This window comes from Cavia porcellus, unplaced genomic scaffold (assembly GCF_034190915.1).
Source record: "Cavia porcellus strain 051 isolate PalLab524CR breed Dunkin Hartley unplaced genomic scaffold, mCavPor4.1 scaffold_15, whole genome shotgun sequence".
Classification (NCBI taxonomy): domain Eukaryota; kingdom Metazoa; phylum Chordata; class Mammalia; order Rodentia; family Caviidae; genus Cavia; species Cavia porcellus.
In genome coordinates, this window is record NW_026947498.1 from 11,738,377 (window position 1) to 11,762,363 (window position 23,987).

Below are 23,987 nucleotides of genomic sequence, written 5' to 3' on the forward strand. Positions count from 1 at the left end.
GCACCCCAACTCTTCACACACCTTAGGACCCAGACAGGAAACTTTGATCTGGAACCTCTGGGGCAGTGGCGTACTCTGTTCACATCATTAGCTGTAATTGTTGTGGGGCAGCTGGCAGAACTTTCTGAACCACATGGACTTATGCAGTTGGTGTTATTTTTTTTTTCCCCCTTGTGGTAAGTTGTAAAACACTTGACCTAAAAACACATAGTTGTGAGCTCAGAGGGATATGTCTGGGTTCTTTGCCCAGCTTTTCTTCCATAGCTGAAATTCACATGTAGATAACTATGCTGCCCTGAATCCACTTCCAGCCTTATGGGGATTATATCAAGATCTAGCTTGTGGCTGCTGTAGAGTTAGTGCTCACCTTCTTCCTTGCTATTCTCAGTTGGACCTGCACTTATGCTGCAGTAAGGCGCTCTCGTAGGTGCTCTGAAGGCTCTGGATTAGGGACCTATTAAGTGCCAAACAGGCCATAGGAGGGGAATGCACAGGTGCCAGAACTGGGGCCATTCTCAGGATCTATACAGGCTTCTCCATCTCCTGATATTGAAAATGTTTCACTGTGGATGATTGAGTGCTTCATCCTATTGAAGAGCCTCCCCTGGCTGGAGTGCTGCACCTGGAGGAGCTGGAACAACTTTGGCAGGAGTTTGCACAGCAACAACAGCGAGACAGAGCCCAACATGAGTCTGTACCGGAGCAGTTGAGGGTCTATTTTGAGAATAAGTTGAGGGATGCTGAGAAACAAGAGGACCTGAGCCTGTTTCAGCAGCGACTGCAGGAGGCCAAGGAAGATACTGACCTGGGATCTGTGGTGATGAGGTAAAGGAAACAGCTATTGTCTACTCAGGGTTTCTGAAATGAGGGTGCTTTGTGTTGGGGCATGTCACATTTTATGATCTTGAACTAGTGCAAAACAGTAGACTTTAGTGTTAAAAGCTGCTCTATGGAAACAAGATGATATTGACACCAGGTTCCAGTGTGCCCTAAGTGTTCCTCTGAGTTGCTGGTGTGTGGCCCCTGTGGTGGCTAGCAAGCACCCGCACTGTCTTGTTCCTCTGTGCCATGATGTGGCTGAGCGGAGTGCAGACCTGGGGTCATCCTGTTTTTGGCAGGGGACTTCTTACCCGTGCCTGTGCTCTTTGTGGTAGGCCTGTGGAAAAGTGGGCATGGGGAAAAAAGGCATGTGTAAAGCTTTTAAATCTATTTTCTCCCTTAGTTCTTCCTGTACATTTTTAGAAGACACATCTGACAGGGAAGGGAAAGAACGCCCTGATCAACTTGACTTTCAGCTCAAGCAAAAAGAGGTAATTGATTTTTTTGGTCTCTGAAGAATGGTTAATTTAGAAATGGGCTTCACATTGTGAGATCCACATGGCTGTCCTTCCCACTGACCTGTCATGTAGTCTTGCTTTTCTATCTCAAAAATCTCTCTGTGAATTTCACAGCCATCCTGACATGGCTGTGTCTCTAGAGCAATCAGAAGAAGGCCATCACATGCTCCTTGTCCACTTGCCCTGTTGCCATGGTGGTCAGTAAGTCCCCCTTTTGCCCCACCCTTCTGTATCATACTTACATCAGTCTTGACTCTGATAGTCTTCAGGGTGTGAACTGTGTCCTGCCTTGAGTTAGGTGTGGGTTTCTTTTCATTTGCCTTCATGTTTCTTTCTTGAATTGGCCTCCATTCTATTGATTTCTGTCATTTGTAATGTTGGTGGAATAGCACTGTCCAAACAAACTTCCTGGGATGGTAAGTTGTGTGTGAATAGTGCAGTGGCCACCAGCACAAGTGTGCTGGGAATTGGTGTGACCAAGGTTATTTAACAATCATTTGGTGCGATGGCAGCAGCTCCTAGGGCCCACCCTCCTGGGCAGCACAGCTTTCAGCTGGGCCCAGGGCCTTATGTTCACATGTGTTCCACTTCCATGGACACTGATTTTGTTCTGAACAGCTGCTGCTTTTAGTCATTGAGGTGATGTTGGTTGGTTTGGGCTGCTGAGCCTAACTGCACTTACCATCTCTTGTTCTAGAGGCTGAAGGTAGGAGTCCATAGTGTCTTCCTGGCTTGCTTCCCGCCTCCACCAAGGCTTTTCTCCTTGGCTTGTGGGCTGTATCATCACGTGATTCTCCTGTGTCGTCTCCTCTTCTCATACGAACATCTGCCCTGTGGATTTAGGGGTCATACTTATTTCCTCCCAGACTATGTTGTCTCTCTAGACCTTTTGTGAGGTTCCTTGACCTGCCTAATCTTACATTTTCCTCTCTCATCTTGCAGTTGTTTTGGTTCTGTTTTCTGTGTGAGATATTTTCTTCCACTCTCTTCCTAGTTTTCCAGATAAATCCTTTACTTATGTTAATTTCCAGCCTTGCTTTATTGTGTTCTTGATATCCTCTTGTTTCAGTGTCAAGGGTGGATGCTTTTGCTCATCTCTTCCAGGACTACGGTCAGCATTCGGTAATTTCTGCCTTCTTTGCATCTCTGCCTTCTGTCTGCCTGGGTCTTTTCTGGGAATTAGCAGTGGTGTCCCCTACATGACATGGTGATTGTGGCCATCTATCTTTGAATTTGGTGTGTTATCTCAGGTATGCTTTGTGCTGGCTACATGGCTGTCTGGGCTGCACCTGTCTGTTTTTCCCCACCCAGGGTCCTTTGACTTTTTCTATTTACAGCTCTTCTGCCTTCTGCTGGGGACTCCTGCCTATTGGCACCTGAGGAGAGGTGGACCCCAGGGCAAGTGGCACCTACTACCTTCTCCTTGCCCTGTGTCCCTTGGTGTGTGTACTGGGAGAGAGTGGTGTTTATACCTGACTTCTGCCTTGAGCTTCTTTTGCCTATTTCCTGGCCTTATTGAGCATTGTGGAACCTGTGCCTTGCTCCTGGTCCTTTCTTTCTGCATACCAGAAATCTCAGCTTTCTGTGCCTATGTCTGTTGGCATCAGTTCTTTCCCTATTTCTTTTCTTTATGGGCTTATAAATTAATTTTTTTCTCTGCTATTTACATATCCAGGCCACACTCTTTCTGGGGCACTTGTCACCAGGCTATAGCCTCTGTTTTCCTGGGTTCTCCAAGCCAGTCTGCATAGTGTGGACAGGGAGAGGCAGTGTGGGTGTGCCTGTGGTCTTATGAGTGTATAGGGGATCATCCATGTAGTCTAGTGAATTGAAACAGGCTTCTGCATTCTTCTTCAGTGCAGCAGGTCCAGGGCAGTAGCCATGAACAAGGGGATAGACATTTTAATACATGTATGCTATGTGGTTCTTCCCTAGGGGAGCATGGTATGCTTACAGCCAGGCCCAGAGGAAAATTGTAGGCTGAGATCAAAACTGTGTTTCTCTATGTCCAGCATGAAGAGGATGAATCAGATAGAGGCCTTGTGGGGCCTAAGGTAGTGGAATAGAGAAAGTTCCAAGCTGTACTTTCAGACCAGCACAACCAAGGTGTGTGGCCCATTTCCTACCACTGTTCCCTGTCTTGCCCCAGTGCTGCAAACATGGGCTCTGGGATATGCCTGACCAAGCTTGCTATCCTGCATACAAGGACATGAGCAAGTGCTGACATAGAGGTTGGAGTTTGATGGGGTTGCCCTGGCAGGAGTGTATGCTCCTGGCTTTCCTATCTCCTGCTAGGAGCTGATCTGATGAGAGAGCACCTTGAGGCACAGGCATTGTCAGGCATTGGGGATCATGCACCTTTGGAGGGAAGACATTCTTGGGACCCTGCTTAGCTTCACCAGGCCCAGCCTGCCAGGCTTAGCTGGTCCCACAGGGTCTGCACAGAGGACTCGACATTTGGCTTAAAGAGTGGTAATGATTCCTCCTTATGCTGCCTGGTGCCAGACTCTATGGGTATCCTGTAGTGGAGGTGAGAAGCTCAGGGTCAAGGTCTCTCTCTAGTAATGTTCGGATCAGGTACAGGCTGGGCTGCCAGGGAAGAGGACCATGGCCCTCAGTGAGCCAGGGACCATTATGCACATGCCCGTTTTTGTTCTTGGTCTTCTGCACCAGAGCTGTTGCACTGCAGCCCCATAGTGTTTCAGTTGTTGATACTGCCTGAACTCCATGCTACTCTTGTGACCTGGCTCATCCTCACTCCAGCCCAAGGGCTTGCGCCTTTGTTTGTTGCTCCATAGAGGGGAGATTGCAAGCCCAGCCCACACACCCAGTCCTTTTGATGATGTCTTCAGTGACAGACACATTTGATGAGTGAGTGCCCAGTGGACCTGTGGCACGGTGCACTTTATGCCTGACCTGAAGCACCAGCCTGGTTGGGCCATGCAACTGCTGTGTAGAGGAGGGCATGTGCCTGTTTTCGGGGCAGGGCTGAGCCCCCAGTGGGGACACAAGAGAACTGTGCTCATTTATGTCCTGAGTCAGTGCCAGGGTTTTCACACCTGAGGCCAGCGTTGTGTTGGCAGTCTCTGGGTCTAGGCTGCCATGCAGGACTGCTCTCCCTGATTCCTTGTATCTGCAGAGCTAGCTCAGGCAGAGCCCCAGTGTATGCAGGACAGGCCTGTGGAGGTGGAAGCACAAGTGACAGCCAGAGTCCTAGCTGAGCTCAAGGTTAAACTGTCACTTCTTCAGACTGAACTGAAAGAAATTGAACTCTTAAAAGTGCAAAACAGATACTTACGTGAGAAGTTGTAGCATGAGACCCAGCAGAAAGGGGCCCTGCAGAGTGTGAATAGCCTTCTCTTGGTGAGGTCACCCCTGTGCCCCAGGAGGCTTATGGTATACATGGGCACAGGCTGGTGGGTCTGCCCTAGGCCATGTGTGACACATATGTGAGGATGTCTGTCTCCAGACCATTAAAACTGGCTCTTGCAATAAAATTCCAGTGGTGAATTGTAGCACCCACCTTGACTTGTGTGAGTTCTGACTCCCTCTTGGAGGTATCCAGCATCCCCGGGGCACCCAGGAGAGCCCAGCTGTCTCTGACATTTAGGCTGGTGTCTTCAATGAGGTCCAGTTTCTCCAGGCATTTCCTGCTGATTGTTTTACAACTATGGAAAATCTGCACACAGCCTCTTCTCTAGCTGTTTTGTGAGTGTGATCACATGACTGCCATGCTATTAGAAATGTGGACAGAAGGGGCTGTGTATATAGGCAGTGCAGGTGGCAGTCTTTTCACGTGGTGGAATGTAGAATCAACATGAACTTGTGTTTTTCTGTCTTTTGTGTATATCGACTAAACTCTGATCCCTGTTTCATGCATGATACCAGCTGTGCCCCTTAACCTTTATTCTCCTTTGTTCTTACCTCTTGCCATTATCTATCAGGACAAGGTTTCACAGAAAACTTTTATCACTTGTGATCACTGTTACTGCTTATTTTTGGTGCCAGGAATCAGACTCAGGTCCTTGCATTTGCCAGGCAGGTGCTTGTGCCATTGAGCTATATTCCTAGCCTGCCCTGTATTACTTTTTTTTTTTAGTTTACAGAGAAAAAAACACAAAAAGAAAACAGAGCAAAAAAAAAACAAACAACAAACCCAAAACAATGACAGTATAGGCTTTCAAAATAAGATGGTAGGAATTTAACAATGGTTGTTGTATTACGTATTGTTATATTCAAATAGTTGCTTAGATTACCAGATATAGATATGCAAAATTGACTTAACCATATGAATATTAACTGTTGTTTTCCAAGAACTTAACAGAATTAGTAGTATAGTCTTTTTAGCTATAATGTCTGTGTATATATATATATATATGTGTGTGTGTGTGTGTGTGTATGTTTGTGTGTATATACACAAATTTATATTTTTCCTTTTCCCTTCCTTCTTTCCTACTTTCCCCTACCCCAGTTATTTTTCCCCTTTGAGCAATTTCTTACCCTTATACAATATTGTACATCTTACTTGCTTGTTCAGTTTCTTACACTAGGGAGACACTATGGTGTTTACACATGTGAGTTTGATTTATTTCACTTATGCGTATGGTTTGTGGTAATTTTTTAAACAGAGGCATTGGTAAAGGCTTGTAGCAAGTAGAGCTCAGGACAGAATTCTGTAGAAAGCTGTATGGGCCACAGTTAGTCCACAATCAACATTACATGACATTTTGAGGCATTGTTGACCAAAAACAGACTTTCCTAGATGACTTTAATATTTATATATGTGTGTATTTCTCATATGTCTAAGGTCTCCTTTTTTTTTTTTTTTTTTTTTTGGTACTGGTAATCAAACTTGCGATTTTGCCCTTGCCAGGCATGCTCTTATGCTGCTGAGCTAAATCCCCAGCCTAAAGTCACCATTTTATCTGATAAGTCAGTTATGAGGGAAGGAGTATGAACTCATCTATTTCCCAAAGTTTTTTTAAATAAGTATTTTGAAGTTGTTATGCACATACATGTTTATGATGTCTTTCTGAAGTTTTTAGTTTTATTAATGAAATATTCCTTCCTTTTCTGTAATATTCTTTGTCTTGAAGTCTTTCTCTTTTGTTCATATAGTTGTGCCAGCCTTCACATGCATTTTGTTGTTACCAGTTTTACCTTTATTAAAATTAAAGTGAGTTTTGTGTGGACAGTGAATATTTAGGTATTATTTAATCCATTTTGATAATGACTGTATTTGAATTATAATGCTGAGTCTGTGTACATGATATGTCTGGACGTAGGTGTACCACATTACTATTAATTTTTTTTTTTTGTACCGAGGATCGAACTTACGACTTTGCATTTACCAGGCAGGTGCTTATGCCGCTGAGCTAAATCCCTGACTAATTTTGTTTGTATTTTGAGACAGGATCTTGCTATGTAGCTCAGGCTGGCTTTGGATTTGTGGCAGTCCTCCTACTATAGCTTCTCACATGTTAGGATTATAGGCATGCATCGTTATGCCCAGCATTATTAATTTTTGTGTGTCCCCTCTTTCTTTTTTGACATTGGTTATGTTCCTCTATTCCTTTTTTCACATCTTGGAGTATTCACATATTTCCTTGAATTGATTTTAGTATACGTGTTGACCTAAGATATACTTCTTTGCATTATGTTTTTAGTGCTTGCTCTAGGGATAAGAACATGGTCTTTTCAGTCTCAGAGTGAACTTGGCACTTCAGATACTTGAGTCTCATCTTTTCAGATACTTTTGCCACCTCTTCCTTATCTATGTTGCATCTTTCTCATCTATTCATCTTATATTATAAATTCCACAATTCAGCATTATAAGATAAGCTCTGAAAATTCATGTATTTGAGGAGAATGAAAAGTTTTCAGCAGTCTTGGGCTAGTTTCTTATTTTCTCCTGGAAATCTGAGTGTGTGTGTCAGTGTTTCCCTTAAGCCTGTAGAGTGTTCCTTAGCATTGCTTGTTGAGCAATTCTGCTGTACAAATTTTCTCTTATTTGAAAAGGTCTTTGGGGGCTGGGGATTTAGCTCATTGGCACAAGCACCTGCCTGGCAAGAGTGAGTCATGAGTTCAATCCCCGGTAACCAAAAACAAACAAGCAAACAAAAAGGTTTTTGTTTGACTTTTTAAATAGTTTTGCCACATAAAAATATTTGAGGTGACAGGTCTTTTTTTGGTCAGGATTTAAAGATTTTTTGAAAGCTTTTTTCCACTGTTATCTTGGGGTTGGTTCCCATTGATTGTATTTTCTCTTTAACATTTGTCAGATTTTCTTATTTATTTGTGTGAGGCGAACGTGATAACCACTACACTATGGAAACCAGTTTTCTTGTTTATTTGTGTATCCACTGGTTTTAGATTGTATCCTGGACATTGTGAATGGTGTGTTGTGGAACCACAGGGTTGATTTTTTTCTAAACAGAAGTGGTGTGTTATTCAGCAAGTGTTTAATTCATATCCTTTTTTCCTTGCTGGGCCAAGCACAGAGCTGTTTCCAAGGCTTGCTTTTGGAGACTGCCTTGAGTGTGTATGAGTTAGGAATCTGCCTACGTTCTGGGCTGAGACTGGCTCTATTTTTTTTTTTTTTTTTTTTGTCTTTTTCCTTTTTATCGGTACCGGGAATCGAACTCATGACTGCCTGCTTTCAAGGCAGGCGCTTATGCCACTGAGCTAAACCCCCAGCCCCAACTGGCTCTATCTTGAGACCTTTTTGTTCTCACTTTCTAGATCTGGTTCTTGGGAGTAGCACACAGTCAGCTTCTGCTGTTAACTAAGCTGTAGAAGGGAGAGATGATGTGGCTCTGTGTTCCTCGTTCCAAGCATCAGCCCCTCTCCAGGCCAGCCTTTAGACAGCTATCTCCAGGCTTCAGAAGTCGTCAGTGTCTCACTTGGGATTGACAATTGCTGTGTGTAAGCTACTCAGCTGTGGCCCGGATGCAGAACTGTGGACTGTGTTTAAATGAGTTGGGGCCAGTCCTACATATACTTGGTTTGGGTTTGTTTTTTACTGATGTTGTTTATGTTTTACTGATTTACTCTGCCTTTATAAAACCTGAGATATTTGCCTATCCTTAGCTTTCTTGTTCATCTACCTGTCCACAGGTAGATCTTGTCCACAGGATATCTTTGGAATTTAGTTTAGTTCATCATAGATTAGGAGACTGGGACTCAATGGGCCTGTGCTGTTCTCATCTCTTTTGAACCTTTAATCCTGCTGTTGTTGAAGGAGGCCCCTGCTCTCTGGAAAAATCCCACAATCCTGTTGTATCTGACCCTGGTTTTGCTCCACTGATATGTGTGTATTTCCAGGTGTTTTTATGGAGGCAAGTAGATTGTTTTATTTATTTTTAATGTTTTTCTTTTTCTTTCTTTTTTTGAGGCAGAGTCTTGCTATGCAGTTCAGACTGGCCTTGAACTTACTTTGTAGCCCATGCTGGCCTTGAATTCACAGCACTCAACTTACTTTAGCCTCCACAGTGCTGGAATTACAGGCTTGTGCCACCTTGCTCAGTGAGCAGATAGTTTTTTTTGTTTTGTCTTTGAGATAGGGAGACCCCTATCCAGTTCAAGGTAGCTTTGAACTCACTGTGTAGCCCAAGCTGTTGAATGCATAGCAATCCTCCTGCCTCAGCCTCCCAAGTTTTGGGAATATAGGCATGTACCACCATGCCCAACTTTAACTTTGTTCATTTTATGTTTTCTTTCTTATCAACATAAAACACATTCCTGTTTCTGTGTTCAGTGTAATATCTGTGTGTTAGTGGAAGGAGATGTGGGTCTTTGCTTCCAATAATCTTTTCCTTTATGTCCTTTCCTCCTCAATAAAACTGCTATCTGTAGTTAAAATTTAGTTTAGTGGAAGACCACCAAGAAGAAGTAAACAAAGCTGAGGAGAAGATTCAACTATTGAAACAGGAGTTCAAGAAAAAAGAAGCAGAGTGGGAGAGTTCACATGAAGATCTAAAGAGAGAAGATGAAGAGAAGGTAACCTCCATGCTCCTTGAGCTGCAAGAAAAGGCTGAACTGGAGAAGCAGTCCATAATAAGCAGGTTTGAGCTTCGGGAAGCAGAAATGAAGAACCTTCAGGACCAGCAGGCAGCCCAGATCCTGGACCTGGAGAAGTCCCTCATGGAGCAGCAGCGCTGCCTACGGCAGCTGGAACAAGGGCTTTCTGGGGATGATGCTCCACTGTGTAGCCGTTGTGGCCAGGATACCTCTTCGGCCCAGCCTGGGGAGCATATCACATGCCTCCAAAAGGAGGACTGTTCCCTCCAGCTGATGCTGGCCCAGAATAGGTGAGTGACTCTATGGGCTTTGGGTGATGTGGAGGCACCTGCCAAAGGTGCTTGCTAAGGCCACGAGCAGGCCCCTGGGAGGGTGTGCAGTGGGACTTGGTGGGCAAGATCTGGAAGGAGGTAGGGCAGGTACTGAGTTTTTACCCTGAAACCACGAGGGGCTATTTTGTTCTCCATGGCAGTCACTTTAGCAGCAGCACAGCCATGTCCTCATGTGTCTGAGCTCTTGTAGCCATAGAGGGTCTGCATCTTTTTTATTCTTCCTCTGTTTATTTGTGTGGTTTTAAATTTTAATAGCAGAACTTTAAACTTCACCAAGGTGTCACATGTACAAATAGTTCATTCATGGTGTTTTTCACTTAAGTGTATGGTTTTTAAAATAAACTTTTTTTTTTGGATTGTTTGTTTTTTTCTTTTTGGTAGTGGGGACATAGTCTCACAATTTAGTTCAGGCTGGCCTTGAACTCACAGTGTTACCCAGGCTGGCCACAAACTAATGGCTATCCTCCTGCCTCAGCCCCCGACGTGCTAGGATTACAGGTGTACGCCACCGTGCCTGACCATAAAATGAACATTTTTTTCTAAAGCTTATGCTTTCCTAAATTTTAGATAGATTCAGAATGTGACCAGGTTTTTTGCCCTTCTTGGTGTTAGTCCTTCTGTAGTCCTTAGTACTGGGGCTGTGATGGTGAAAGTGTCCTTGTTAGGGGCCCATCAGACTTGCTGCTAGCTTTGCCTTCTTGTCCCTCCACTTCACTCAACCTCTCTCCAGCATTATGAGGATGTGCAGTTCTCTTCTGGTGTCAGAAACGAGTTGAGGTCCAGACCCACCTCTCTGGGCCAGGTGTCCAGCCTCGCGGGGCCAAGAGCTTCTAGGTTATGGAAGGATCACCCCGGGCCATCTATAGAAGTCCTGTGGACTTAGGCAATGTCTGGCAGCGTCAGCACATGAAGACAGGCTCTGTTCCTGTCATTGGCATGAACCACAGGAAGCCCAGTATGTGGTCTGAGTCCATGGCTGACTTGATGCTTATCTAGTGTCATAGTTACAGTCTCTTCTGGCTCCTACAGGATTTATTTTTTTCATTAAAAGTGATTCTTCCTGCCTTTCTGGAATTCACTGCCATTCTTCTCAGATGTGCAGGTTGATGTGTGGCCCATCTCCCTTTTCCCACTGAGGTGTGACCTGGGCCCAGTGCTGTTGCAAGTGCCAGATGCTGTGTAAGTCCTTTGGGGATGTGGGCACAGTTGCTCTGTAGTTCTATGTCCTCCTAGCAGCTTGAGTTCTGATAACTTTGGTGACTGTTCCATGAGCTCCAACTGAAGATGGTTCATGCCCACACTGAGCTTCTGAACAACTGAGGCAGCTTTTTGTGTGAAGAGTGGCTGGGTAGAGGTAGCCTGTGCCTATGGGCCTTGCTCCCTGGATTCACTTAAGAGTTTTGTCTCAGGTTTTTGGAAGAGCGCAAGAAGATCGTGGAGAAGTTTGCCACAGAGCAAGATGCTTTCCTGCGGGATACCCAGGAGAAGCATACACGTGAGCTCCAGCTCCTGCAGCAGAGGCACCAACAGCGGCTTCTGTCCTTGAGGACAGAGCTCGAGAGTAAGCATCAGACTGAGCTTGCTGAACTGATGGCTACCCTGGAGAGTGAATGGCAGGTGCTCCTGGAGACTCGTGTGGCTGAACTGCAGGTAAAACATGCTGCTGAGATCAGTGCTTTGGAGAAGAGACATTTGTCCAACCTAGATGCTCTAGAATCCTGCTACCTGTCTGAAATGCAGATTGTTCGGGATGAGCATAGGCAGGCTCTGGAACTTTTGCAAGCAGACCTTGAGGAACAGCTGAGGTTAAGGGATTCTTCTCACCAAGTGACTTTGACCCAGGAGTTGGAGAAACTAAAGCAGAAACATAATGTGGAGCTTCAGTCTACAAAGGACAGTCTGAGAACTGAGATGAGCACCATTCATGCAGAACAACTGAAAGTGCTGGACAGGGAGCTACAGGGTGCGCACCAGGTGAGGTTTGAAGCTGCCCCAGGCCAGTCTCCCTGGCCTGTATACATTACAAGTGAGTGTGGACATCTTGAGCTCATATGTCTCTGTGCGTCTGTTGTATTTGTACATGTGCTGATACATGTGTGTGTGCATGTCTGTATCTCACACACGTCCAGCAGCAGTGATAACCTCTGCTGTTACTGCAGAGGATACAGAAGTTTCCTGGATTGTGCTGGGCACAGTGGGGTATGTAGGCACGTGGGACTCTGTGTGACTTATATCCTTGAGGCTAACCTGAGCCGGGACTTGGAGAATTCATCTTGGGGCTGCAGTAGATAGATCTGACTTTGTGTTGTGTATACACAACCTTGGTCCCCCTGTTACTGATAGTTTCTGAAGTTAAGTGCTTTTGTCACATTTTGAGAGCAGTTATGGTCCTTTGGGTAGGCATTTCAGGATTTAGTGTGAGGGAAGTTTTTGACAAAGTTCTTATTGCTGCAAACTGTTGTCCATCTGCAAATCCTGGGCACCTGTGATTGTACATAGGCTTTGTCTGTCTTGTTTAAACTCATTGCATAAAAAAAAAAAAATGGGTCAGGGATTTAGCTTAGTGGCATAAGTGCCTGCCTGGCAAGCATGAGGTCATGAGTTCAATCTCCAGTACCAAAAACAAAAAACAAAAAAAACAACCCAAAACTCCCAAAAAACAGCTCATTGCATCTTCACAATTCTTCTATCTGTCGTATTTTATCTTCCTGAAATGAAAAAAGCTGCTCTGTATTGTGTGGCTTAGCTAGGAGAATCAGCCCTTGGTGCAAATGCCATACTAAGTGCTGTCTCCCTGTGGGCAGGACAGGCATATTTAGTCCAGATGTCTAGACTAGATTAAAGAACATGAAGCTGTACTATTAGGACTGAGTCTGGAGAGCTGCCTGTTACTACTGGGAAGGCTCTCCAGTGGTTCCTGTCCTTTGGAGTTGTCACCACAGCTGGTGGCCTGTGTTCCACTCAGAGGTGGAAGGCACTGTGGGGGTGACACTCTCTCTTGCGTACGTCCTTGTTTATTTGGTTTAAGGAAAATGAAGTTTTGAGAGAATATTCAGAAAGAAGAAACATGCATATTTCATGTGAAAATATGTGTTTTAGATCATGACTTAGGCTAGGTGTTGGTGGTGTACTCCTATAATCCCAGCACTCTGGAGGCTGAGGCAGGAGGATTGCTATGAGTTCGAGGCCAGCCTAGGCTATGGAGTGAGTTCAGTGCCAGCCTGAACTACATAGTGAGATCCTATCTCAACACTAAAAGAAAAACGAAAACCCATGACTTTATCAGTGATGAAATTTAATTGTAGTAGGCATGTAGAACCTCACACACGTGGCAATGCATATGGGGGACACAGTGCTGTTGGGACAGGTGATATGGGATGTTGTCGATGTCGCTCCCGGCCGGCAGGAAAGACACACGACAAGGTCTGGCGGTGGTCAGGCTTTTCTTTATTCTCTCCTTATACAGTCTGCCCCGAAGCCTCTACCGGTCCGCTCTCCGCGGCTCCTTCCGTGCTTCAGTCTGCCCCGAAGCCTCTACCGGTCCGCTCCCCGCGGCTCCTTCCGTGCTTCAGTCTCCCCCGAAGCCTCTACCGGTCCGCTCCCCGCGGCTCCTTCCGTGCTTCAGTCTCTCTCTCGGGGGTGGAGGCACTGGCTATATATAGGATTAATAGCTAGGCAGACTACCCTGTGAGGCGGGAACTTAGTGGGGTGATAAGAAACAGGTGCCACACAGGCGGGCTCGATGAGAGGGGTAATCTAGCTCAGGCTTTTGTACTTTCCCACAGGCCTTGCAGTCACCGCGTCTGATGACTTGACAGTGCCACGGCTCCCAACATCTCCCCCTATTTTATTTTAAATGATGGCTACGCGCATCGCAGCCCGTCCTGGATAGAGTGCAGAGGCCTATGCCCCGAACTGAGGCCCACCGTAGGCCCTTAGCGTAGACCCTGGTCGGCCGTCCCAGGGTCCACCAAGGCCCTGAGGCCCTCGTCCTTTTTTCTAGGGCCAGGAATGAACCGGACGGAACCTGGTTGCACATAGGCATGCACTCATTTCTCTCCACGAATCCCCTCGGAGAGAAATTTATCTAACAATCCAGCGGCTTTCGAGCGGAATGGGGTAGGGCCTGGCTTAGGTTGAGTCGTGCTGGGGAGGCACGCTCTTACCCGTCATTGACTCACCCACCCTGCTACATGTTGTTGTCTAGGGAGGAGAATGTGGGAAGCCTGTCACTTTTAAACGCGGTCGTAGGCCATGCGAGCGAGCCATGCGTATACAAGGGTAGCACATAGGGGAGCAAGCCGTTCCAGGCCCCCAAAAAGGGATTGTCCTGCAGTTCTTTTAGGGCTCATCTTGTTGTTGGGTCTGCGGTTGGCCTCTGGTGGAACAGGCCTGATCTTCAGTCGAGGGACTTGTCGCGTCAACCTCTCTGGGACCCACATTGGTTCTCGTCCCGATTCCTGCGGAAAGACACAAACCGCGCCTCGGCTTCCTCTTTTGTATCTCTGCCCTCCTTGACGGACCCTTCTCGGGAGCTTCCTCACTGTGCCTGTTCAAACACCTCGCGTACTTCTACAAGTTCTTGAGAGCTCCCCCCGTAACTACCCTCACTCTTTAGGCACGTGTGTATCATTTCCCACAATGGACGAGCAGAGACTGAAGCTCTACCCTCCCGTTCTGCTAGGGAAAGGTCTCTGCCCAACTTTTCCCAGGAGGGCAGGTTTACATGCCCTGTAGGCAGAAACCAGGGAGCAAAGCTGTCAATCTCTGCAAGGAAATTTTCTAAAGTCTTACGCCCCACCTTGAGGTCCTTGGACTTTAGGAGTCTCCGAAGGACCAACACCAAGGCTGTGTATCTTTACTTGGCATGTTTCCCATTTTTAATATATCTTCTGTTATTTTTACTTCTATGTTTATGTTTTACACTCTTTTATTACCTTAAGTTCTGGTGTTATGTTTCATACTCACCGCGTGAGGCCCAAGAAACCCGCCACTTACGCGTGAGGTTGAGAGGAGTCTACAAACCCTGTAGGTGCGCGCCACCCAGGGCCCAGGCTTATCCTCTACTCACCTGTCCTGCAGCTGCAGCACTGTGTAGGAGAATGCAGTCCACCGCCACGTCTCGGGGTTGATCAATCCCCGTGCGGGCCACCAAATGTCGATGTCGCTCCCGGCCGGCAGGAAAGACACACGACAAGGTCTGGCGGTGGTCAGGCTTTTCTTTATTCTCTCCTTATACAGTCTGCCCCGAAGCCTCTACCGGTCCGCTCTCCGCGGCTCCTTCCGTGCTTCAGTCTGCCCCGAAGCCTCTACCGGTCCGCTCCCCGCGGCTCCTTCCGTGCTTCAGTCTCCCCCGAAGCCTCTACCGGTCCGCTCCCCGCGGCTCCTTCCGTGCTTCAGTCTCTCTCTCGGGGGTGGAGGCACTGGCTATATATAGGATTAATAGCTAGGCAGACTACCCTGTGAGGCGGGAACTTAGTGGGGTGATAAGAAACAGGTGCCACACAGGCGGGCTCGATGAGAGGGGTAATCTAGCTCAGGCTTTTGTACTTTCCCACAGGCCTTGCAGTCGCCGCGTCTGATGACTTGACAGTGCCACGGCTCCCAACAGGATGTGACACTTGTGGGTGCCCTATTTGTAGGAAGAAATGGTTGTGGCCCTGTATGATCAGAGGCATCTGCTGGAAGAGGAGAGTATTGTGGCCCTAGACAGGGTGAGTGCTGAGCTTCTACTTTTGGAGCAGCAGCACCAGGCCACCCTGTAGGCACTGGGACATGCATACATGGCCGAGAGACAGAAGCAGCAGGCCGTGCAGGTAGCTCTCCACAAGCTGCAGGCACTACAGTAACAGGCTTCACAGTTGAGTGAATGGCACACTTCCCACAGGGTGCTGCTGTTGTATGCTGCTGAGAGCGCTGGTGCCTTTAGTCGCACTTGGTATTTGAGGACATAGGATTGGATGCCATGAAGCTCTGGACATAGGTGCTGGGACATCTATATAGGTGAAACCTAAGTGGAGTCTGTGTACATGGTGTCTGCATGCAGGAGACATTATTAGGGAACACTATTCTAAACAAATGCAGTAGACCAGGGCCCCCATGGCAGCCACTGTCACAAAAACACCACATAATCTAACTAACAAAACACTTACGGATGTTCTGAAGAAGAAACCATATCGTGTGCCAGTTTCTAGAAGCATTTAATATTGTTCTGTGTTCACACAGGTCCCAGACCCCCAAGACAGCTCACTTTTGCCTTGTCCTGGCTGGAGTTGTACAAATCATTTCTGTGATATAAACCCATGTACTCTTGTTCCCTTTGTCCAGAGGGCAGGTCTGTGGCTTGGTCAGACTCACTGCCATGTTTGTGAGATACCTCGTCTGTTGTCCCTCCAGTTCTCCTTCAGATGGGCATAACAGAAAGTCTCACAGGACGCTCCCTGAGGTCTCAGGGCCATTGTCCTAAAATAGCAGGGACACACTGTTCTTGCTGTGTGGCTGTGCTCCATCTGGGCCACAAATATCACTGCACCTGTCTGAAGAGCAGAGTTGCTGTCAGCAACCTCCTTTTGCTTGCTTGTGAGCTGATTGGATTACTTCTGTTACTGCCCTTTGAAGTGGGTTTGTGAGAAACTTTCTCTGACATTGTGAGCCTGCTTTCTTTTTGGTGAAAGTGTGTGTCTCATGAAGAATTCTTCTGTGCTGTTAACATTAGGTAAAGCTGTGGAGTACAGGAGTTGGCCGTGTGTGGCCAGCAGTGATGGTGCAGCACCACTTCTTGTTTTCCTTGATGCAAATCAAATCTCTTTGTAGGTCAGTGTTTGAAAGTATTGAGAGGACCCTTGATCAGTTTAGTTGTGCTTTGAACATTTCTAATTCACTGTCAAGTGAACTTGTCTTCATTCTCATGCTGGTGTTCTGTCCCTTTCTTTCCTTCTTTTCCAGGTGTTTCTATTACGTTTTGTTATCACTAAGATATGTATGATATTCTGTAATTCTGTGGATGTTTTGAAAATCTAGCTTTTAAAAACTCTTTTAGAAAATCTGTGGTAAGTTGGTCTGAAGGTTGTGGGTTATTGTTAAAGTGAAAATCTGTGGTAGAATTGAGAATGTAGCTTAGTAGTAGAGCATTTGCCTAGCATATATAAAGTCCTAGGGGTAAAAAAACAAGAAAAACCCCATCTTCTATTATATTAATCTTAACGTTTAGGAAATGGTGAACTAAACAGAGATTTAATCCAAGCTGGAGGTGGGAGTAATTTTCTGTAAAGGAGTGTTTAAGGTCTGCAGAGTGAGCCCTTCTGTGTGTCCAGTCAAGTCAGTGCCTCTGAGTTCTGTGCCCTGGCCACTTGCCTGTGAACTTCCTGGCCTATCTGAGTGTTTCCTTTGCTTGCTGCAGGGTTGCTGCAGGCTAGGCGCACAGGATGGGATGGGTCTGGTGTCTGGGAGGTTGGCCCCTGTGAAGCTTTCTATGATTGCTGCCCACCCCATTTGTAAGGCTTTGTGCATTAGTAGTCTCAGAAAACTGCCATCAAACCTTCCTGAGACAACAAAGTGTGGAGGAGGAGAAATGCCATGACCTGATGTCACAGGGATGTGACCTCCAGCTTGTTAGATGTCTGATGTGCCAAGTTTGTGTCTCTTGATAAGCAAATAGTGGATACAAGGGCAAAGGAGGTTAAGAGTAGGCTAGATTTATTGAGAGAACGCTCCTGAGAGACAGGAGGGGTCCCAAATGAGTTGCCACCGTGGCTCTTTGAGTGTTTTTATACATGAAAATGACCACATTTCAGGCCATACTGGGCTAAGCTAAGGACAACCTTTTGGGTTACAAGTGTAGTTGCTTAGCTAATATATACCCAATAAGGAAGCCAGGCATGTAGCAAGGCTATATGGTGGACATCACTAACTTCAGCTTATCTGTAGCTTCTCATGTAGAAGGATCAAACACATTCTGGGGGAAGGGATAGGTGTCTGGGTCAGGGTGTTTTAGTCATGCACTTGTCTGATGCCTTTTCTGGACTTACTGGACCAGGTGGTATTGATTGCAGTCCTAGCCCAATCTGCTCTCTCTAAGGAGACTTACAGGCCTGGCTCTTTTCCAGTTTGTCTCTAGCCACAGTTCTGATGTTTCATCTTCTGCATTGACTCCTTCAAGGGTCTGGTCCCTCTCTTCCCTGTTTATTTTACTCTAACTTAGCTGTCTATGACACTGAGCCCCTGGTAGAGCAGACCCACCTGCAATGTTCACCTGGGTAGCCTTCCCCATAGGAAACACCACACCTGTTTTTGTGGTGAGTTCCAGAGTGCTGCTGTCCATGCTCCTGTATGGGTTGTGGAGGTCAGGAGGATAGTCTTGCCCTCGGCCACACCCCTTGTGCTAGAGAGAACTTTGCTTTGAAGCATTTTTACCCATTGGGCTTCAGGACACCACTGAATTCAACCTGGGTTGCCATCAGGACTGTGGGTAGTGGAAGATTCCAGGAGGAAGTACCTGCTGCCAGTTCCATCTTGTGGCCCTTTATCCAGCTCCACTATTAATTGTGATTTATCATTTGTACTACAGGGCTGCCTTTTCTGAAACCCTAATTTTCTCCTAGTTTTTCAGGATGAAAGTGTGGTGTTGTGGGCTCATGTCAGAGATTGGACCTTTGGGGCTTGGGCTCCTGTCTTTTGACCTGAAGGTCAGCTCTCAAGGTCCACCTAGCACTGTGAGTGGTGACCACAGAATTGTGGGGCACTCTCTGCTCTGGGTTGGGACTGGGAGGTGGTCAGGAAATCTAGGGGCAGTTAAAGTACTTGGGAAACTTGTAGTGTCCTAACTTGAAGCTGCTCTGAATGTTTTCTTTTGAGTAATAGTAAGTCTGTTGCAAAAGAGAATGTTTGTACAGTTACCTGACCTATTAACTCAAAACAAGCCTTAAGAACTTGAAAGTATGGTGACCCATACCTGTAATCCCAGCACTAGGAGGCTGAGACGAGAGGTTCATTGCGAGTTTGATGCCAGCCTGAACTGCACGGGAAGAACCTGCCTCAAAAAAAAAAAAAAAAAAAAAAAAAAAAAAGAGGACTTGAAAGTGTGACTTCAGTGCTATGTTTACATGAGACCCAGTTTGTGATGATTGAGGCTGAGGCAAGTTGCACAAGTACAGGCAGATGGCCTAGAAGTTCTTCTCACTCTCTTCCCTTTGTGTTATCACACTTAAAAGATAGAATAAGGTGGTGTCTGGTGCTGAAAAAATTCATATGCCTACTGAACCATGGCCATAAACTGCTGCCCAAATGGGAGCATGGTGCTTGATTGACTTACCTGCAGCTGCTCTCTCCTGGCTGGGCTACAGAGCAGCAGGGAATACAGCTGTGCTGACCTATTGCTAACCCTTTGCACCTACAGCATAAAGAAGGAATTCTATTTTCAGTTAATTTTTACATGCAAAGTTAGAACATAGTTTTCTTGTCTTAGAAACTAGGCTGTCAGTGGTTTTTAGTATATCCACAGAATTTTGTAACCATCAGCACCATCTGATTGTAGAGCTTTTCATCCCTTCAGAAAGAACCCCTCCTTGGTCAGTAGCCACCTCTCGGAGCCACTACTTCCTGGCCCCTGCAGCCTCTGTGTCTCTGTGAGTTTCCCTTCCACATTTTTCATGGAATCATGTGGTCTTTGGGTCTAGCTTCTTTCTGGGGTCACACATGTTGAGGCATATGATGGTATTTTATAGCTGTTTCCTCTGTGTCTTAAGTCTTTTTTGGTCTTGTGTTCTTTTGTTACTGTCTTTTCTTCATTTTAATTTCCTTATTTATTTTTATATATATTTATTAAACATAAAAAATTGATATGTATATAAAATACTTACATATTTAAAGTGTGTGTATATAAAATACATACATGTATGCACTGGGCTTGAACCCAGGGCCTTTTTAAAAAATCATTTATTTATTTATTTATTTTTGGTGTTTTGAGATAGGATCTTACTACATAATTCACGCTGATCTTGAACTTACTATGTAGCCCACGCTGGCTTCAGACTTGCAGAGAACCTCTTGCCTCAGCCACTTAAGTGCTGGGATTACCGGTGTGTACCACAATGCGCAGCACCAATGCTTTAAAAAATCTTTTATTTTGAGACAGTTGCTCAGACTGGGCTCACACTTAAGATCTTTGTGCCTTAGCCTGTCAGAGTGCTGGGAGTGCATGTTTACACCACCAGGCCTGGTTCAGTTTTTCAGTTATTTCTTTAGTGCTTGCCTTGGGGGAATTCAATGAATGTCTTATGACAGTCTACTTTGGATTAATATGAACTTAATTTTAATAATTTATTAGTCTGTATGGCTTCATTCTCTCTTTGTATGTTTTGTTTTCATTGCTTTATAGGTTTGTCTTTTATATCAGGAAAAAGTTACAAACAAAAATTGTATTCATTTTGTCTTATATATTTACCTATATAATTACCTTTACTGTTGCCTTTTATTTTGTCTTGTGGATTCAGGTTGTTGTTTGGTGTTCTTTCTTTTCAGCCTGAAGGACTTAAGTACTTTTTGTATAGCTGTTCTGCTAGTGTTTAATTTTCTGCTTTTGTTTTTCTGGAAATGTCTTAATTTCCCCTTTGTTTTGGGAAGATAGTTTCTTACATGTAGTGTCCAGTCAGTATTTTGAACATCCCACCTGCACACTGACTTTTGGCCTCTGGTTTCTGATGCGAAGTCAGCTGTTCATCCTATTGAGGATCACTTGTATGTGATGAGTCAACTTTTGTATCACTGTCAGTCATTATTTTAGAAATTTGTTTGTGGCATGTCTAGGTGTGTATCTCTTTGGAGTTTTTTCTGCTTGGACTTCATTGACCACTCATGTGTGTAGATTAATATTTTTTCATTAGATTTGAGGAGTTTCAGCCATTATATATTCAGAATCTGGTATATCTTTCTCCTTTCTCCTCTTGAGACTTCCATTATGTGCATATTTGTGTGAAGAGGTTTCACAGCCTTTGAGGCTACACTTAGCTTTCTTCTTTCATTTTTATTTCTGTTCCTCAGTTCTGTTTCACTGATCCTCGTGTCTATTTTTGTGTCAGTACCATGCCATTTTTATCACTGTAGCTTTGTAACTTAAAGTCAGGTAGTATTGTGATAGCTTCTACTTTGCTTTTGTTGTCCAGGATTGCCTTTGCTACTCCTAGGTCTCTGGTTCACTTTGAATTTTAGAATTGTTTCCTTTAGCTCTTCAAGGAATGCTATAGATATTTTGATTGGAATTGTGTTGAATCTATGTATCAGTTTTGGGAAGTATGTCCATCCTGGCAGCATTGTTTCTATCTACCCAGGAACAGGGAATATCTTTCCATTTGCTAATGTCTTCTTTGAGTTTCTTTTTTATTTTTTATATTTATTTATTTTAAAGGAGTAAACTTAAACATAACAAAACAGAACAGAATAGGACATAAGAAAGCAATATAAGAGATACAAATTTCAAAGCTAGATGACCTGAGATCTTCACTATCTATCATATTGTCTCTTGTTTTCTTCCAAATAGTTGTCTATATCTTTGCATACAGAGAATTCATACAAAACAACATAGTATAAAACTGATCCGAACAGAATGAGGAAGGCATTTTAGGTTGTCAAAACCAGACAATAGGGAAAGTCACTAACGGCTGTCATAGAGTCTCTTTCTCTTCAAAATAGCTGTCCATACTTTAATGTATATTGAAGTTCAACAAAACAAAACAGGCTAAAATAACACCATTAATTAGAACAAAGCAAAACGGGGATAAAAGTATTTGCCTTCAAAGAGATGGTAGAAGGAAATCCCCCCTATTTACTACATTGCCTATGGTTAACCTCTCAAGGGATGTCCAGATCACTGGCTCCCACTTGCTAACGTAGGGGGGAGGGGAGACGTGATGTTTGATTCTCAGCCCCAGCACTGGCAGGCTCACAGCCGCTCAACAGGTGGGGAGGGGTTGCTTGGTTTCCCAGCACTCCAGGTCCCAGAGACTCCCTTCCGGGGCCACCATATCCTGCCATGCTCACAGCCGCTCACCAGGGGGAGGGGGGTTGCTTGGTTTCCCAGCACTCCAGGACTTAAACTTATGAGATAGATTGATGTAGTACAAATGATATTGTTAACTTAATTTCTATCTCGGTGATTTTTTTATTGATACATGGGAATGTTGTATTGATTTTGTATTTTATGCTTTATTTATACACAGAAATTAATTGTGTTGCTTTTGTGTCCTGCCACATTGCTGAATCTGGTAATTCTAGGAGTCTTGGTAGAATGTTTTGGGGCATCTATGTAGAGCATCATGTTATCTGTAGATCATAATTTGACTTATTTTCTTGTGCATATCTTTTTTATTCGTTTCTCTTGACTGATTGCTGCAGCTTATGTTTCAAGTACTGTGTTGAACAGATGTGCTGAGAGTGGGCATTTTTATCATTTTCCTGGTTTTAGGGGTAATGCTTTCAGTTTTCCCCTATTTAAAATGACGAATTTTTAGTTTGAAGTTTACTTTTTCTGAGAGTAAAATTGTTATCCCTGCTTGCTTTCAAGATCCTCGCACATGAAATACTGTTTTCATCCTTTGATTTTTAGTTTGTGAATATCTTTTTGGATTAGATGAGGTTCTTGAATGCAACAGACTATTAGATTTTAATTTTTTGACTCAATCTGCTAATTTTTAATCTTTTAATTAGGAAGTTGTGGCCGTTACTATTGTGAGTTACTACTGAAAGGTGTTAATTTATTCCTGACATTGTGTTCTTTTTCTGTGGATGATTTCTGTGCTTTTTCTTGTTCTGTTTATGTTTTGAACAGTTTTGGTCAGCTCTTCCAAATTTTTATTTGTATCCACGTTGGTCATTTTGTGTGATAATTCCATGAACTTTTGGATCATGTCCTCTTTGAACTCACCAAGTTTCTTTACCTCTCTGTTAGTCAGTTTGCAAAGCTTTGCTACCAGGTGTTTACTTTCTTTTCCATCAGTGCCCCCTGGATCTGCCTTGGGAGAGTTGGGAGATCTTGGAGGCCTTTCTTCGTTGCCTTTTTTTCCTCGTGTCCTTGCTCTGTGTGTGTGCATGCATGTGTGCATACGTGTGCATGTGTTTTAATTGTATTGAGGGCTGAGGTCAAGTAGAATAAGGAGAGATTATAGTTGGTAAAAAGATCTTTTTAGTTGAATTATGCTTTCCAGTGATATATTTGTAGCTTTATTTGTTTAGAAATAGTGTTTACTACTTAGCTCTTTCGTTTAAATGATTTGGACCCTATCACTGTATTCTGAGGAGAGAATTGCTGCTAGTTGTAGTAGCATCAACAGATGCAGTCATGTTATGACTTATATGTGTTAAGCTTTGTATTTATGCTTTCACCCTTTACAGTCCGCGATGTGGAAGGAAAAGGGAAGGGAAGAGATGGAGGTAAGGTTGAAAGAGAAGTGTAGGAAGGAAGAGAGGTAGATAGAAGTAATGATAGGTAAAAATATTGAATAGGGGAGGTCTTATTCTCTTAGAGGTCTTTTGTAGTTGAAGGGTTTGTGATGAGGGTTTTAAGAAGATATTTGTGGGGACAGGAGCAGGATGTAGAAGGGAAATGTAATTTGGGGTTAAAGGCACTTGAAAGATTGATACTATTTGTGCACCTATAAGGTGAAGAAGAGACCTGTAAGAAGGGAAGATAAGGGGGTAGATGAGATAAGGAAGAACAAAAGGAACAGACTAGAAAGGACAGAATGTTATTACAAGGGATGGTAGAAATGACTGAGAGCAAAATATAGGGGAAACAAGTAAAAAATAAGAAAATTGGGTGCTGTGGAAGCTAGAATTGAAGAAAGGAAGAAGGAGAAGAGAAGGAGAAAACAATCAAAATTTTTTTGGTGGGGATATTGGGCATTGAACTCATGACCTTTGTGCTTACCAGGAAAGTGCTTAAGCGACTGAGCTAAATCCCCAACCCTAAAACAGTTAATCCAAAAAAAAAAAAAAAAAGGCAGCAAAGAAAGTAACAGAAGAGTTGATGCAGACTCAGATCAAACACTCTGTTAAGAGAATGTATATGTAGTTCCCACGTGACCATTGCACCTTACAGCCCAGGTGTCCACATGCTTCCCTCCTTGCCTTAGTTTCAGTCTGATTGTAAGCAGCTGTGACACTGGGTAGATCTGGCGGGCATTATTTGCTTATCCCTCTATGCCTGTAGTGGAGGTGGGAGAGGGGCTTCTTTTGCCTGTGTTGATTGCTAGAGAGGATGCGACTGAGATGAGAAGGGGGTGGCATATACAGAGTCTGTGCCGGGTGT

General features: G+C 44.5%; 1 protein-coding gene and 1 long non-coding RNA gene across 11 annotated transcripts in view; one reads left to right on the forward strand and one right to left on the reverse strand.

Annotated features, from left to right (window-relative positions):
• The window catches only part of Pcnt (pericentrin), a 114,331-nt gene that overhangs the window by 19,819 nt on the left and 70,525 nt on the right, over positions 1 to 23,987 (forward strand). For 7 of the 10 annotated variants that reach the window (XM_023562101.2, XM_063224691.1, XM_063224687.1 and 4 more), the window contains 4 exons: positions 597 to 825; positions 1,223 to 1,310; positions 9,192 to 9,646; positions 11,098 to 11,662. The exons of 1 other annotated variant lie outside the window; for it this stretch is intronic. In XM_023562101.2, coding sequence (XP_023417869.1) covers positions 597 to 825; positions 1,223 to 1,310; positions 9,192 to 9,646; positions 11,098 to 11,662 — 1,337 coding nt within the window. The remainder of the gene's footprint in view (positions 1 to 596; positions 826 to 1,222; positions 1,311 to 9,191; positions 9,647 to 11,097; positions 11,663 to 23,987) is intronic. 2 more of the 10 variants (XM_063224694.1, XM_063224693.1) reach the window with 2 other exon arrangements.
• Positions 13,115 to 16,179, reverse strand: LOC134470457 (uncharacterized). The gene is made up of 2 exons (XR_010039343.1): positions 16,065 to 16,179; positions 13,115 to 15,954 (listed from the first exon to the last, which is right to left on the reverse strand). It is a non-coding gene; the product is annotated as an uncharacterized LOC134470457 (long non-coding RNA).